The sequence below is a fragment of the Tachypleus tridentatus genome, chromosome 2 (genome assembly GCF_004210375.1).
Source record: "Tachypleus tridentatus isolate NWPU-2018 chromosome 2, ASM421037v1, whole genome shotgun sequence".
Taxonomy (NCBI): Eukaryota; Metazoa; Arthropoda; class Merostomata; order Xiphosura; family Limulidae; genus Tachypleus; species Tachypleus tridentatus.
In genome coordinates this window covers 106,341,537-106,358,701 of record NC_134826.1, presented here as the reverse complement: position 1 = coordinate 106,358,701, position 17,165 = coordinate 106,341,537, and the positions used below count along the sequence as shown (strand labels likewise).

The 17,165-nt window shown below is 32.3% G+C and overlaps 1 protein-coding gene across 5 annotated transcripts in view; it reads left to right on the top strand.

Moving 5' to 3' along the window:
- Positions 1–17,165, top strand: part of Spt6 (transcription elongation factor Spt6) — a 106,638-nt gene extending 89,473 nt beyond the window's left edge. For 4 of the 5 annotated variants that reach the window (XM_076490079.1, XM_076490082.1, XM_076490081.1 and 1 more), the window contains 7 exons: positions 4,966–5,081; positions 6,403–6,525; positions 12,442–12,675; positions 13,767–13,968; positions 14,401–14,549; positions 15,211–15,383; positions 15,497–17,165. In XM_076490079.1, the coding sequence (XP_076346194.1) occupies positions 4,966–5,081; positions 6,403–6,525; positions 12,442–12,675; positions 13,767–13,968; positions 14,401–14,549; positions 15,211–15,383; positions 15,497–15,686 (1,187 nt within the window). In that variant the 3' untranslated portion in view covers positions 15,687–17,165. The remainder of the gene's footprint in view (positions 1–4,965; positions 5,082–6,402; positions 6,526–12,441; positions 12,676–13,766; positions 13,969–14,400; positions 14,550–15,210; positions 15,384–15,496) is intronic. The other variant, XR_013025316.1, reaches the window with a different exon arrangement.

Below are 17,165 nucleotides of genomic sequence, written 5' to 3'. Positions count from 1 at the left end.
AACTGTACTATTTATACTGACTTGCTTAGTTCTCTACTGGCCCTGGAATCTCTTCACATTAGTAAACACCCTGTCCTCGCCGATATTCAAAATCGACTGGCCCGTTTCTCTTTGACATCTACCTCTATCCAGTTTTCCTGGATACCAGGCCACATTGGTATTTGTGGGAACGAGCTCACCGACACTGCAGCTAAATCTATCTCCTCTGGCACTATTACCGCTGTGCCTGTTCCGTACATGGACTATGGTCCTGTATTCAAGGCTCGGCTCTGTGCTGGTTGGCAGTCGACTTGGAATGAGCAACATGACAAGCTTTTCCATATAAAACCCTATATTGGATTTTTGATGTCTTGCTTCCCTAAGAATTGGAAAGAGAAAGTTGTTCTAAACTGACTGTGCATTGTTCACAGTTTTTAACTCATCATTTTCTTTTATCTGGAACTGGTGCACCAGTGTGTAGTCTGTCTGATACTCAGGTCACAGTACACCACATTTTACTTTCTTGCCTTCATTATGACTCTCACAAACGGAGCCATTTTAACCATATTCTGTCCCAAGGTTTGTCCATAACGTTAGACAGTGCTATTGGTGATGGTGACACTGTCCACCTTGGAAATGTTTTTAGTTTTTTAAAATTCATCAATCTTTTTAATGCCATTTAAGTTTTTTAATTTATACATTAGACCTTTTTAATGTGATTTCCTTTTAAGAATCAAAGTCCATCTAGTTTGATTTGAAATTAGAAAATGACTGTAAAGTCAAATAACTCAACCAGGACTGTAAAGCCAACTTCAGGTGACTAACGCTGCTGTTTGAACTACCTGTCAGTCATCCTGGCAAGTTATTATTAAAATTTTGCTACAAGTCTTTTGAAACTTTTATTACTTTTTGAAAATGGCCGTAACATCAAATGACTCGGAACCAGGACTGGAAAGGCAAACTTCAGTTGACAGACAGTGGTTATTGTACTTACCTGTTAGTCTTCCTGGCAAGTTATGATAATTACAGTTATGCTACAGAAAGTCCTCTACAACTTGTATTACTGTAGTTTTTCTCTTAACGCTGTAGACTAGCTGTAAACATTGGTTTTCTGCTTTTTAACTTTGTTTTATTTTACCTTAATTTCCTTTTATAACTTTCCTAATTTTAATTTAATTTTAACTTTTTACTGGATATTTGGCACAGATAGCCTAGTTGCTTTGTGCCATAAAACTCCAAATTAACCAACCAACCAACTAAAATTAATATTTTTTAACTGTGAGATATTAAATGATGAGAAAACAAGCTTTAATTATTATTGTGGAGGCTTCTTTTACCTAAAAGGATATAAGTTAGGTACTATAAACTTTATACTGTAACAACATGATGATAACTACTGTCATAAGGTTAATGCTCTGCTGCTCAAAAATTTGTATTTACTTCATGACTGTAAACAAGTTTTAATTGCTGTGTTGCACAACAAACTCATAACTAACACAAGAACAAAACTAAAGCTAGATGATGGTATTGTCTTAAGAAATAAACCTGAGAATACAAACTTTTCTTTTCAGAAATTAATACAGCTCTTACAGTGAATTTTTTAATCATTATTTTAAAAATGTTCTTAATTTATTAATTTATGTTAACAGTACTGACAATCGCATTCTACAGTTAGATCGCCTTGTTCATGCAGATATTACTTAAGATTAACTGCAATGAAATCATGAGCATAGTTTATCTAACTTTACTGCTGTAATAAAACTTACATTTAGCTCACTGTTGGAAATTCTTGCTTTTCTTTCTTAGCTGCCAGTGGCCAACTATCTTTCTGTGTTTTAAACACATCATTCAGGCTACACGAAGGTTGAGCCAGGTGCACTTTTACTCAAATTTCCAGTGTGGTCTTAATGTAACTTCATTTGTCAGAAAAAACTGGTTTTACATAAAAATAACTGAAAAGAAAATAGTTAAGCCAAAAAATAACATTTTCTTGTGGGAGGAATAATTTACCATACTTCTAAAAGTGAGTTGGACATGTTCTTTCTGTAAATTACACCTATGCTGGAAACTACATTTGCTTTTCCTAAACAGATAAGCTTCATAATAGTTTACATCTGTTTCTACTTAATCCTTTGACTACTGCTAACTTTTTAAACCCCTTTCTGTGCATATCATGAGGTTTTACTGAATTACATTCAAAATTTAACTAACTTTACTATCAATGCATTTTAATGAAATTAACATTATTGTGGACATTATGATTAATTTTGTATTATTTCAATTTAAATCCTATTTTTCAAAAGAAACTTCTTAAAAATGTTTAAAACTTTATTTTCGTTGTTGCAGGATGCATGAGTGGTTAAAAAACTTAAATTTCAGTTTCTGTTACTTGAATAATACTCCATCTGCAGTGTACTTGTATGTATAGACTCAAAACACACTAAGCCACCTTCTATGCTAGAAATGCAAATTTTGAACCACCCTTGACTTATTTGAAGTATATGTTCATAACCAATATAAAAAAGTTGATTTTAAACTTTAAAACTGGTGTGCATTATTTGTTAATAAGTGTGCCAGTCTACTCTTTAATATTCTTGGAAGTTCATCCTCACAATAATTTAGTTGTTTTTTTTTAAACTCATTTGAAAGTTTTAACAAGTTTTAAAATATAATCCTAATTTTGTCTTGCTGCAATTCTTACAGTACTGAGTAAAAACAGAAACTTTTGCCAGGGGTTAAAGTACCTCTGCTGATGAAACCATTATATTGCCTGTGGGCACTTGTTGATGTTGGGCAAGATGAATAATATGTGGTCAAAGATAGGAAAGGAAAAATAAAACATGAAAAATAAATTATAAGTGAAAAGTTAAAGATGTCATGTTATGCATGTAACCCACAGAAGATATTATAAAATTATTTCCCAGAGTATACCCACGTTTGTGCTCACAGGTACAACATGAAAACTACCTTTCACTTGAACTATTCAGAACCTGATTACAAATAACTACAATAAATAATGAATTTGTAGTAGAAATAGTAAATAGAAATTCAATATTAAATGGTTCATTGATCAAAGACTATCATTGAGTTTGTTGGCTCACATTTAAAATATTCATATTATATATTATTTAATATTTTAATTTAAAAGTAAATATTTAAAAAATATCTAAATGTTGATATTTTGACATGGTATGTTAAATGAAGCACTGTTTGTGATGGCTAAATACAGTCTATTATTTTGTACAACCTAGGAACTCAAATTACAAATATTTAAAGCTGTAATATAAAATAAAAACCACCTGCCTTTTCTGTGTGCCAAGAAATCAGTAATGTAGTGAATCAAACACGATGACCCCACTCACCTCCTTCGATTTTTGGGCACAGTCCCTTATATACACTTAATTCTATATATAATGTGAATGATCAATCGATAGCTCAAAATGTCCAACAAGTGTTGTTTTTTTCAGCCATTGTCAAATATATTGGCAGCATCTTTCTTTTGAGACAAACCTTCATGCTGATTAATTGTCATTAGTCTGTTTCAAATTTCTTTGAGACTCAAATAGTTCAGCTACTAAACTAGATAAATTATAATGAAATTTTTTGATATCTCTGAAGTAATTTGTAATTTTTGTTGTTGTTGTTATTCAAATGTATATGTAAAACCTAAAAAGAATTATTTCATTTCATATCCTCCACATGCAAAACTTTTTAATGCTTAACAACCTATGACAAGCAGCAACCGAGTACAAAGATTATAACTGGAAGAGATAATTGTTTGCTTTAGTGCTTTATTTATTGTTTTATGTTTTAAGAAGAATTAGTTTAAAAACTTATTTGTAAATACAGGGTGTTTGGAAAGTCACTGTGCACTTGTATATTTATTAACAGACATGTTTCAGTATAGAATACAGGAGGTAAATATGAATGACAATTATAAACAATGTTGAAAGTTTTGTATTATTGGATTTGATAGCATAAGTGCTTGCATACCATATCATTGTAACTTCAACCAAGTTACCCAACAGTAGCTGAAAGGTCAATATAATAAAAGTAATAAATATATATATGTACATGTGTATAATGTTATGACATTTAAGCTGTTTAGATTAAAAACTTGTGTTTTTGAGGTATAATCTGTAGTCATTTTAGAAAGAAAAAAGCATAATTTATATTTATTTCCTAATGATGTATGGTGGTTACAAGATCGTTCAGATCTATAGAACACATATAAATTCAAATTCATTTGTGAAAATAACAGATAAAATATAAAGATTTTTTTAAAAAACATTTAATAATCATCGGCAGTTTTATAAAGATTTCACATGTGAAATTTGAAAAGTTTTTATACATAAGTATTTTTAATCCTAAAATGAAAATTACTCTGCATGTTGGATAGTCAACATTGTGAAATAAAGTATTTTACAAGAAAATATTTATACTTGATTGAAAAACCTTATACAGGGTGTTTGGAAAGTCACTGTGCAGTTTTGTCTGTTAATAAATATACAAGTGCATAATGACTTTCCAAACACCCTGTATTTATATATAAAAGCCTTGTAACACTTACAAATACCCTACAAAATTTTTTTGACATATGCATACATTATCTGAAATTATAGTATAATTACTTTCCTGGATACCTTTGCAGTTATGAGCTGAGTGGATACTATCCATCTCATTATGGAAGGGTTAATTGAACCTACCCATAGTGAGAGGGTTAAACATAAATGTTGATAAATAAAAGTAATTATATTAGTTGTTGTAGGCATGATTGGATGAGTAGATATACATTATTGTTAATAAAACTGTTAGTTGTTGTAGACGTAATGAGATAAAAGATCTTTAATGTAACATTTGATAGATTTATGTACATTAGTTGTCATAGGAATGATAAGATGAGCAGACATTTTAGTTTATACCTTGGATAATGTATACTACTGGGCTATCTTTGCCAGTTACCATGCTCTTGGTTATATTTTATAGCATACATCAAGCGTGTGATAGTTCACCCGTCCTTCCATAACATCAGCTACAAGGAAGCTGAAAGTCTCTTGGCACAGATGGAACAAGGAGAGGTTATTATCAGGCCTAGCAGTAAAGTAAGTTATTTAGTTTTCTGTTTCTAGATTGAACTTGCACCCAGCATGGCCAGATGGTTAGGACACTTAATTCACAGAGTGAGGGTTGTCAGTGCTATTCCACATCCCACCAAACATATTTGCCCTTTTCAGCTGTCCCACTATTTATTGGTAAAAGAGTAGCTCAAGAGTTGGTGGTGGTGGGTAGTAATGACTAGTTACCTTTTCTCTGGTCTGAAAGAGTGAAACTGCTAAATTAGGAACAGCTAATGCATGTAACCCTCAATTCGCTTTGTGTAATATATATATAAGGTCTAAGAGAAGCTATATTTTTTAGTTATTAACAGGGCGTATTGGAGTATTTATTATTTTTACACTACTGCTATTTATGTAAATGCTATGTATATATGAAAAGAAAATGAAGTAATACAGTATTTAATGAAGTGTAGAAGTGGTTTGATGGGATAATAAAATAAGCTTTACTACAGATGATGACAAAATCTTAAAAACATTTTACGCTTGTTATTTATGGTAAAGTTTCTTTTATTACCCCATGGAACGATCTTTAACTTTATTTTCTAAAAGTGGTTTTCTTGTCATAAAATTTGAATACAGTAGTTACCTTTATTTTTAAATAAATATTTTTTATATGATCTTGTACACCCTTGCTTCATTGGAAGTTTATCACCAGATATCTTATGCACACTGTTTTTAATGGAAATTTCATAAAAATAAAAAAATTTATGCAGCCTCTTTACACTAGAAGTTTTGTGTCCATAAAAATCTTATATTTTTACGTTTTATAAGATATATATAAGTTTTATATCAGTAAAGATCTTTAGCTCTCTTCTCATTGAAAGTTTTGTTAATAAGATCTTGCAAGTGGAAGTGAAGAAGAGTTATTAATAATATATTGTCCACTTTATACATGTCTGCCAAATACAGTGTTGATGAGGACTTTTGTCCACAACCAATGCTTTTCTCAATGGAGATTTTATGTTAGAGATCTTGGCTTTTTCACTTTATCGGCAGTTTTATACCATAGAAAATCTATGTATCTTTTGCTTGTCAGAAGTTTTATGCTAAAAAAACATTTATACTTGAAAAAGAGTCTTAGAATGAAAAAAGGAAGTTAACTGGCAAAGGAAGGAACTTATAGATGGTGGCTCTTCCTTCATTAACATACTCTTGGAGAAAGAAAGCGAGCATTTTAACTATAATAATAAAATACTGTAATGGTCTTGTATTGAATCTGGAATATTCAATTTCTTTTATTGTACAATTAAGATTCTTAGTGAGTTGATTGTATAATTTAATTATTTTCGTATTTCTGATGTGTTAGGGAGCTGACCACCTAACTGTGACCTGGAAAGTTACTGATGGCATTAACCAACACATAGATGTTATGGAGGAAGGCAAAGAGAATGCATTTAGTTTAGGTCAAGCTCTCAGAATAAATGGAGAAGTGAGTATAGCTTGTTTTTTATATTGGAGTGTTTGGAGAAGCAGAAAGTTAAATAAGGATATTCATATATATCTATAGTTCTAGCTGAAGCAAAAGAAATTTTGTGAATAGGATGTTTTATACCACTATTCCTGTTGTACTTTATTGATACAGGTTTGTTTGTTGACTCACATTCAAAATTTTATTGAACTGCTATCATATTAATATATGTCAGTAAGTTTGGTATCAAATTTTACATTCAGATTTTAATATTATACATTAATTGTTTTTTAACTTAAAAGTAAATAATAAAAACTAAATACCAATTTTTTTTTGTGTTTTTATGTGGAATGTTAAATGCAGCATTGATCCAGGTTACCTGTTTGTGGTGTCCAAATACAGTCTGTAGTTTCTTATGAATTAGGAATTCAAATTACCCATATATGACAAGCTATAATATAGAATAAGAATCTCCTGTCTTGTCTTTTTGCTGAGATATCACTATATTTACTGACCTAAACACTGTGGCCATGACCACCTCTTTCTGTTTTTTGAAACACTTTCTTATAAAAAACCTACTTCTGTCTATGACGTGTGAATAACCAACCAAAATCCCAGAATACCCCCTAGTGGCTTTTTTATTAAATACTCCCTTTTGAGAACTTTCTTTTTATGCTGGACTTCAAGCTGATAAGGTGAGTATTTAGTATGCTTGAAATTTCATACTTTTTAAAGACCAACCAAAATGCAACCTACTTGACTGTAGCTTGATAAAGTATAATGGAATTCTATGATACCTATATAGTAATTTATGATTTTTTTTAGCTATTTTAGAGTTTATGTATAAAAACAAAATAATTTTGTTTCACATTCTTCTTGTGCAAAATGTGATAAGGCTTAGAAACCTATGGCAAGCAGCAAATGCATACAAAGTTCATAACTAGAAGAGATAATTGTTTGCTATATTTCTTTATTTATTTTTCTATGTTTTAAGAAAAGTTTAAGAACTTGTTTGTAAACTGTAATAATGTACGAGGTCTGTTAAAAAAAAAATATGCGGACTGTTTGAATTGCGCGGCTCCAGTTGGTTCCAGGGGATTCCGCTTGGTGTCGCTAGGTTCGCACAGATCAGCTGATTACGACGCCATTTCCCGAATGCAGATATCTTTATTTGTGTATTAGCTACACGGTTTTAAGTGAAGTGCGATTTTTTCGTTTGGCGGATTTCAGAATGAATGACCTGAAGGAGCAACGACTTGCTGTGAAATTTTGTGTTAAACTTGGAAAATCTGCGACTGAAACTTTTGCTATGCTTAACACGGCTTACGGTGATGTTGCTATGAATCGTACGGCATGTTTCAAGTGGCATGAATGTTTTAAGGATGGTCGACAGTCCATTGAAGATGATGAGCGTCCTGGACGTCCTTCCACGTCAACTGACGACTCACACGTAGACAAAATCAACACCCTGGTGCGGGCAAATCGATGTCTGACTGTCAGGGAGCTTGCTGAAGAGTGTGGGATATCAGTTGGATCTTGCTACGAGATTTTGACAGAAAAATTGAAGATGCACCACGTTGCTGCGAAACTTGTGTCTCAGAATTCGTGAGTTTTTTGGCCAAACACTCGATCACTGTTCTTCCCCACCCACCCCTACTCACCTGACCTTGCTCCTTGCAATTTTTTCTTGTTCCCCAAACTCAAAAGACCCTTGAAAGGAAGAAGATTTGAGACGATTCCCGAGATTAAGGCAAATGCGACGAAGGAGCTGGAGGACATTACAAAAGAAGCATACTAGGACTGTTTCAACAAGTGGAAACACTGTTGGGATAAGTGTGTGCGTTGGGGAGGAGAGTACTTTGAAGGGGTCCCAGACCTGTAACTTCTAAATAAAGTACATTTTGTTTTATGACGTCAGTCCGCGTATTTTTTGAACAGCCCTCGTATGTACATACTGTATTATAACTGAAATGTGACTGTATTTTACAAAATACTAGTCTACTTAAACCCAGCCAAGATAAGTCACTGTGTGTAGGTGAGTTTTATATTCTTGGATATTGTACTATGAGTGTACATGTACTGCATCATTGTACTTTCTACCAAGTTAACCAGCAATGGCTGAAAGGTCAGTGTGATAAATATCTGTATAGATATATAATGGTTCGATATTTGAGCTATTTACAATAAGTATTTGTTTTTTATGTTATAATTTGTAGACATTCTAGAACATAAAAGCTAAATTTATATTTATTTTCTAATTTTTTTATAGTGATTACAAGATCAGTCAAATTAACCAAACACGTACAGAGATTCAATGGTGAAAATAACCGATATAAATTATAAAGTTTTCTTTGCAACTGTTTGATAATTGTCTGAAGGTTATAACACTGTCATATGTGAAATCAAAATACTTTGCATGTTGGGATAATCAACATTTCAAAAGAGAAATGTATGAGAAAAACACTACTTAAGAAATCTTAAACTATTTTTTGATATTTTGTATACAAAACCCTTGTAATGCTTACTGTATTAAAAGTTATAGTTTGAAAACTATAAAAAACACAAAATGGTTACAAGATTGGTCCTTGTGTTCAAATCTGTGGTGAAAGAGTTGAGGCTTTCAGTTCAGTGAGGATTCATGTAGAGAAAGTAATAAAGTGAGCTTAGCTTGGTGATATATTGTTAGAATGAAAGATTTTTGCAAACAGCTTCCATCATAATTACAGTTCTAATTTTATTTATTTAATATACCCTTTAAAAAAAGAAACTCGAAAGGGATATTTTTGTTATTTTAAAGAGAAATATATGTAATAACGTTACAAGCTCAAAGTATGTGATGTTACATGTGTTAAGGCACTGATTGTCAGACCAAAATGACAATAAAAGTTGTGCACTTTGAAAACGGAGGAAAACATCGGATTTTTCACCAAAACGCATTCGTGTCCAATAAATTTGTTTGAGAGATCTGCATGTTCTGCAAGTGGAACATGTGCAAAATCCCCTATAAAAGTGACAGGTTCTCGGTTTCCATAGCTCAGTGTTAAGCCACCGACACGCAATACAGTTACGCCAAGACTGACTGAAGCACAACGCAACAACGCCATTGGTCGCTTGGAAGCAGGCGAATCTCGATCAGATGTTGCCAGAGCTGTGAATGTGTACCCAAGCACCATCACAAGGCTATGGAATCGTCACCAACAACATGGATCAACTCGTGACCGTCCACGATCTGACAGACCTCGTGTGACCACGCCCGCACAAGATCGCTACATCAGATTACGTCACCTTCGGGATAGGACCACCACTGCAACGTCTACTGCCTCAACCATACCAGGGCTGCGTAGGATTTACAATCAGACCATACGCAACCATCAACGAGATTCTTAGGCCCCATGTGCAACCCATCATGGTGAACGTCTACTACATTTTTCAACATGACAACGCCCGTCCTCACACAGCCTGACTCACCACTGTTTTCTTGAGACACCACAACATCAACGTTCTTCCCTGGCCCTCCAGATCACCAGATTTAAACCCCATCGAACATCTTTGGGACGAGTTGGACCGACGTCTGATTTGGCGACAACCTCAACTGCAGACTCTACCTCAGCTTGCAGCAGCTTTGCAGGCTGAGTGGACAGCCATTCCACAGGATGTGATTCGTCATCTCATCGCTTCCATGGGCAGGAGATGCCAAGCAGTTATTGATGCTCACGGGGGGGCATACTCGTTATTGACGTTGAGTGACGTTAAACTTCAACTAGTGAGCGTGGACTTCGCCTTTGCAGACTTTGGATGTTCAGCAGTGAATGTGAAAAGTTTCACACGTCATACAGAACTACCCGAGATGAACTTGTTAACAATTTGTCTCAAATTTTGCCTTTTGCGTTTCTTTTTTTGAAGAGTATATTTCATTTGAATCAATATGTTATAACAGTATAATAGAAAAATTCTTTTTTTTTAACATGATAAAGAAAAATGTTGGCATGCAATGTTTGTCAAATAAAAACAGATTACATTTACAATTTTAAGATGTAAAAACTTTACAGGAAAGTTTTACAGTAATGTAGGAAGATGAATAAAAGGTGAGAATTTTTACTTTAATTGTATAAAAAACAATTTTCCATGTGGGATTGGTCTATGTGACCAATCTTGTAACCACAAAGTAATGATCAGTTTTCTTACTATAACTTTAATTGTGTTTTATGTTTTCATACTATAACTTTTAATACAGTAAGCATTACAAGGGTTTTGTATGCACAATATCAAAATATATTTTATGATTTCTTAAGTTTTGTTTTTTTTGTACATATCTCTTTTGAAATGTTGACTGTCCAACATGTAAAGTATTTTCATCGTAATATCAAATACATCTTTAAAAATTTTAGTAAGCATTAATTAAATATTTTTACTAAAATTTGGCCATTAATATATAGTTACCATTGACTGGGATGAGTCAAAAGTAATTTAATATTCATATTAAACATGTTTCATGTGAAAATTTAAATTTCTTTTGCATAATTTCTAAAAACTCCTTAATAAATATCAGACTTTTTTAAAAACTTTATTTGATGTTATTTTCTCTACAATAGCAATTATATTTGGGGTTGGTTGATTGGTCAAACCTTATAAGCACTAAAACTTAGGAAATACTTCTGAATTACCCTTTTTTGTTCAAGAATGACTTCAGATTGTAAAAGAAAACCACAGTTGTTTATTTTAAATAACTTAAAGCTTGTGACAGTGTACATCTACATATACTTTATTCTATTTTCCATTATTGTTGTAAATGACATAGCAACCATGCAACTCGTGTTACTGTATTGAATTATATAAAACAAGCTGCTTGGAAGCATATTTCTTAAAGAATCTTTTTTCATTATCTTATATTTATCTAACCTAATAAGTTTCTATTATTTATCATTCAGTTATAGTAGTAATAATACATATGAAAACAATAAACATAATACTGTTTTTGCTGTTGGTTGTTAATTAAATGAAATTTAAGCCTGCTTTTTATACTGATGGTACTATTGCACTGAATTTTTTGTAACTAATGTTGTGCAACTAATAACACTTCCAAACAAACAATGTCCTTTAACTGTAACTATCATAATTGAATTGCCATACTAACTATAGCATAAAAGCCTTTAAATAATTCCTTAAACTTGTCAATCTGTACATTGCAAGAGAAACTTTCTGAACTGAAAATAAAGTACTGAAAACAACATGGTAATACATCATTTCATAGATTATAACATCACCTTTCTGTTGGTTATAAATGATGCAGTATACCTCTATATATCATTAGAAAGAACTAGTAGCAATATGTAAAATAGAAGATGTACTGGTGAGCATGGCAGGTGAATGTAATTTTCTAGTATGACTTTGTAAACATATAAAAGTGAAAGCTATAAGAATGACTTTGCATTACTAATATCAATATTATAATGAGCAATTTACATTAATTACCATATTTAAGTGAGGAGTGATAAATAAATTAGAGAAGGGATAAGACTTCGAGAGCAAATGCTACAATTCTCACATTAGGTGAGATTGAGGATTTAAAAAAAATATTTCTTGTTTATATAAAATGTCATTGAGAACCTAACTGTTATTAAAACTCGTTTTGATTACTATATTTTGATGCCACACTTACTTGTTTACGTTAATGATAAAATAGTTTATATTTTGAATTTAACTCTTTAAACTTTCATACACACTTTAACCTACTTTTAGCAAGAGGACTGGTAATATATTTTACTTGCATAATCTACTCAAGCTTTACAAAGTAATTTTGAAATTTAAAGCTATTTCATCTATTTTTTTATTTTGCACACAAAAAAAACAAGAACAATCCCTATCACAGGTGCTTTGAATCAATGCATCTGGGCTTTTTAGAGTTAAAGAACTTGCATATTCATGTCTCATTTCCAGGAATTTGAAGATCTAGATGAAATAATTGCCCGTCACATTCAACCAATGGCCAGCTTTGCTCGAGACCTAATCAACTTCAGGTATTACAGAGAAGCTGATGGTGGTAAACGTGAAATGATGGAGAAGCTGCTTGCTGAAGAGAAGAAGAAAAATCCTTCAAAGATCCACTACCTAATTTCTGCTTCCAAAGCTTATCCTGGAAAATTCCTTCTGTCTTACCTCCCTAGAGTTAAGGTAGTGTAAATATACCTGACCAGTACTGTGAATAAATAAACAACAATATATTGAGTGTTACGGACTGCTGAGCAAAAGTAATGTACTTAAAGCAATACTGTGGGTAAATGCTGTCGAGTAAGAGTATCAAACCATTAATCTAATCTTAGATTTTTTGTTATTCAGTTTTTTATCACTTTTCTTTATAGAAATTTATTTTTTCAGGATCTCTAAGTGTTAAAATTCTTAATTTTAGGGAAGTTTTAAGATGTCTTATTCTTGCAGTTACATAAGAAATATAGACAGTGTAACAGTCTAAAATAATTTGTTTAAATAAAAAAGGAAAACCTTCTGTTATAATTGTTTTTATTTAATAGCAAATAATCTGTAGTTAAGTTAGACATTTTTGCTCTAATTTCCAATAACTGATGCAGTTGATTCATGATGGTAAAACTGAAGTCTAATAATGAAGATGGTTGATAAAACACTAAACTGTTTATTTACAAGGTTCGAATGATGGGGAAACCAAACTCTTAGACTGTTATATCATGTATAATTGGCCAAACATAATGCCACTTAAAAACTAGAGTCTGTGAGTATTTAGGAGTGTCTAACAGAGCCAACCATCCACTAAAGTCAAGACATCTGTAAATTCATTCACATACTGAAACCATGAGTCACAGTAGTTCATTTAATGATTTCTGTATCATTACAACAGGATCTTCAGACCTTGAACTCTGTAATAAGGATATTTACTCATAGTAGCTAAACATTTTTCATTAATTAATAAATGAACTAATGATTATGATATTATATTTCAGGTAATATTCATTTTTTTTTATTGTGATTTTCATATTTTGTTGAAGATGGAACTTAGTGTTTTCCAGAATGTTTGAACCTTGTCAGTAAAATGTTTTGTTTCATCAGCCATCTTCATTACTCACCTAATGCAGTTACTTAAAGAAGTTAACACTTTTGTGTCTTGTTAATAGTAGTAAACTTAGATATAAAAAATTACCTTGAAGGAAACAAATTTGTTGTTTTTTTTTTTCTGGCTAAGTAAATGAATACATAGTTTCTGATTTACTTTTTCAACTCTGCTCTGTGTGTAGGCTCGTCATGAATATGTTACTGTAAATCCTGATGGCTTTCGCTATCGGCAACAGGTCTTCCACTCTGTAAACTCTCTATTCAAATGGTTCAAAGAGCACTTTAGAGACCCTATCCCTGGCACTCCAGGAACTATGTTGTCTGCTCGCACACCTATGGGCCACTCATCCTACATAGGGGCCACCCCAAGCATTAATCTTGCAAGTGAGTAGCAGTGTTTTGGTAATTACACTATGTCCCTTTAAGTTTAGTCTTAATTAATAATGATCAAAAACATTTGTGTAAGTTAAAAATATGTACTTCACTATATAATTTGTGCCAGTTGATGGCCTAACATATACTGTGAGGATCTGTGATTCGTGTTCCATTGCTATAAGTTCATCCTCTACATTATTAGCCTTATATACATTGCAAAATGATTGTTTAAACTGTAACTTTGATTACAGTAGTCAAACAATTGGCAGTTGGTGTAGTTCACTAGCTGCTTTCACTCTTATCAGCTTGGTTGTGGAAAAATATGTGAAATTGATTGAGTTCTTGTGTAATGTTTGACTTTTTTCAACTATTGACAGGTGAGTAACAAGAATGAATTTTGTCTCTTAATGGAATTAAAAGGATTTACTTGTTTTCATGTAGATGTGGATCCACAAGCTATTCAACGAGCTGCTGCCAACTTGCCCAACTCCCTATTTAACACCCTGTCACAGGTTGCTGGACAAACCCCATCATTTCCCTCTGGAACTTCAAACTATGGGGCTAGTTTTAGTGGTGGTTATGGCTATCAGGTAGAGTAATCATTAAGCTTTGTTGATTTAGAAGATTGTGTATAACAAGCCTTCTTTAGAATCCTCTGGTGTGCATGTTACATAACAAAAGATTCTCTTCTGCAACTACAAGTTTTTGCTTCAAACAATTTCTTTACAGTACTAATTGCTGGTTGACTTTTAGATGATTTTTTTACTTTTTAATCATAAGCACAAAGTAAACAGATTATAAATGTGATTTATCATTTGCAGTTCTGTTATGTATATTGAAACAACATTTCTGATTTTAAATGTTCTTAAAGTATCAAGACATGACAGTCTATCTAGGTCTCTGTATGCCACTGTTGAAAAGTACCAACACATGATAGTCTATCTAGGTCCTTGAAAACTATCAAGAAATGGCAGTCTAACCAGTTTTCTGCTTGTCATTGTTGTAAATTATCAAAGCACTACAGTCTCTCTTAAGTTTCTGTTTTCCATTGTTGTAAAGTATCAAAGTGCTAAAGTTTGTTTAGGTTTCTGTTTGTCAATCTCGTAAAGTATCAAAACGCTACAGTTTGTCTAGATTTTTGTTTATCATTTCCAAACTATTCTTTGGGGAAATTTTAATGTGTTAATTCTTCTGCTGTTATTTTAATCCACTTTTTTCACAATCTGAAATGTTTTTTGTTCTGTGTTATAGCCATACACTCCCTCACAGCCTATAGCTACCCCCATGATGACACCTTCGTATCATGGTATTACCACACCAGCTCATTCTATTCCTGCCACAACTCCTCGATACCCTCAAACACCTCAGTCAAACTGGACACCTCATCATCCAGGTCAGACCCCATCACACAGAGCAACTCCCAAGTAAGTGTATTCTAAACCATTAAATCTATGTATCCTTTTGACTTTACGTGTACTGACATTTTATTTACAAGTTGTTCAAAGAAAAATTAAAGTGTTTGTTTTTATTTTTCTAGAGCCAACCTTTCTGCTGCAGACTGGAAAAAAATGGCAGAACAATGGGCCAGAAAAAGGCAAGAACAAGATCACAAGGGATCCAGAGCACTGACCCCCAGAACTCCTGGAGCAGGTCCATATGGATCTGGAAGTCCTGTGGTGGAGTCCACACCGGCAGGTGATGCTACACCACTCATTGACGAACACTGACCATGAATGTTTGTTGGTTATTTCATTTCGTTTGTATAAAGCTCAAACTGTATTGTAACTCATTAAGTTTTGAATCCAGTATAGATTTTATAGATAATATCGTTAATCTGTTTTTGAATGTGTGTAAATCTTCATTACACCTGTAATAATCTGTTTGAATGAACTGTTATTTTATGTAACCTCTTACAAAGAAGAAATGCGTTTTGTCATGTTAACAATGAAGAAATCTTTATTTCAGGGTTTGTTGAATGTTTATGCCTCAAATTAATCAAGTTTCCAATATTTTGTGTACCATAGATAAAAATTAATATTTTTGAAAATCTAAAAGACAAAAGTAATGCACAGCTTGCAAGGAATTTCAGTACTTTGTCAGGATTTTTAGAGTTAGATATTTGTATGCTGAAGATGAGATTCTTGGTGGTGTTTGTGTGTGAAAAAAATCATCTTCTTATGAATTTTACAAAAACGTAATCGATCAGGACTTTGATACTTTTGTAATAGCTTTTCTGGTTGCATTTGTTGTTCCTACTAATATTAGCGTAATGATATTTTTGTGTATGTAATGTTGTGAATAAGATGTGATTGCAAGTCATTTTGAAATAGAGTTAAGAGACCATTATATTGAGATGTGATGTAGCTACCCTGAGTTAATGCTTCAGTTCAGTAGTATGCTTATACAAAATAACTTTTAATCATCTTTTTTGTTGCTGTTTACAAGATACTTCTGTTAACTTGTAATAATGTGGTTTACAAATGCTCAGTTTTTGAATGGTGCAAGCTTAAAATTATTTATCACAAACTGTACCTTAGAGAATTAGGCTGTGTGGTCATGAAGTGTAAGAATAAATGGAGTGTGCTATGTCCCAGTGATTTGGAGAATAGCTCTCTTTGTATATATTTTTAGTTTGTACCAGTTTTGAAAAATAAATGTGCAAGTGTATTTGTATTTCACTTTTTCAGTGTGGTAGACAATGATAGTTTTATGTATTGGATTCATTTATTAACTCAAGATTGTACTTTTGTGCAATTAAACATCTTTTAATATCTGTTCAAGATCATGTAAAGGGTTTGCATGATTGAAGCAGAATGTATTTAATGAAGTGTAGGTAAATATAACTGTATAACTTAAAATGTTAACTGAAATAAATATTAAACTAATACTTCCTAAATTTTGGTTAGTGAATCCAAATAAAGGTAATTTATATGCATTTGTATTTTAAAATGAGTTATTGAACTTGTGTGATGTGTACTTGCTGTTTTCTGGTTAGACCAAAGTTATACAGTTTAAAATAAAGACTAAGAAGAAATATTTGTAAATTTCTGTTAAAGCAGCAGAGTTATCTGTAGTATGATGCAAATTAATGCAGATTTGTTCATCATGAATATAGGAAGCAGATCAGATTTGAAATACACATTCCTATTATTTGCCATCTGGAAATTGTAGTGTTTATTTGAGAAAGTAATAAAATTTATGAAAAA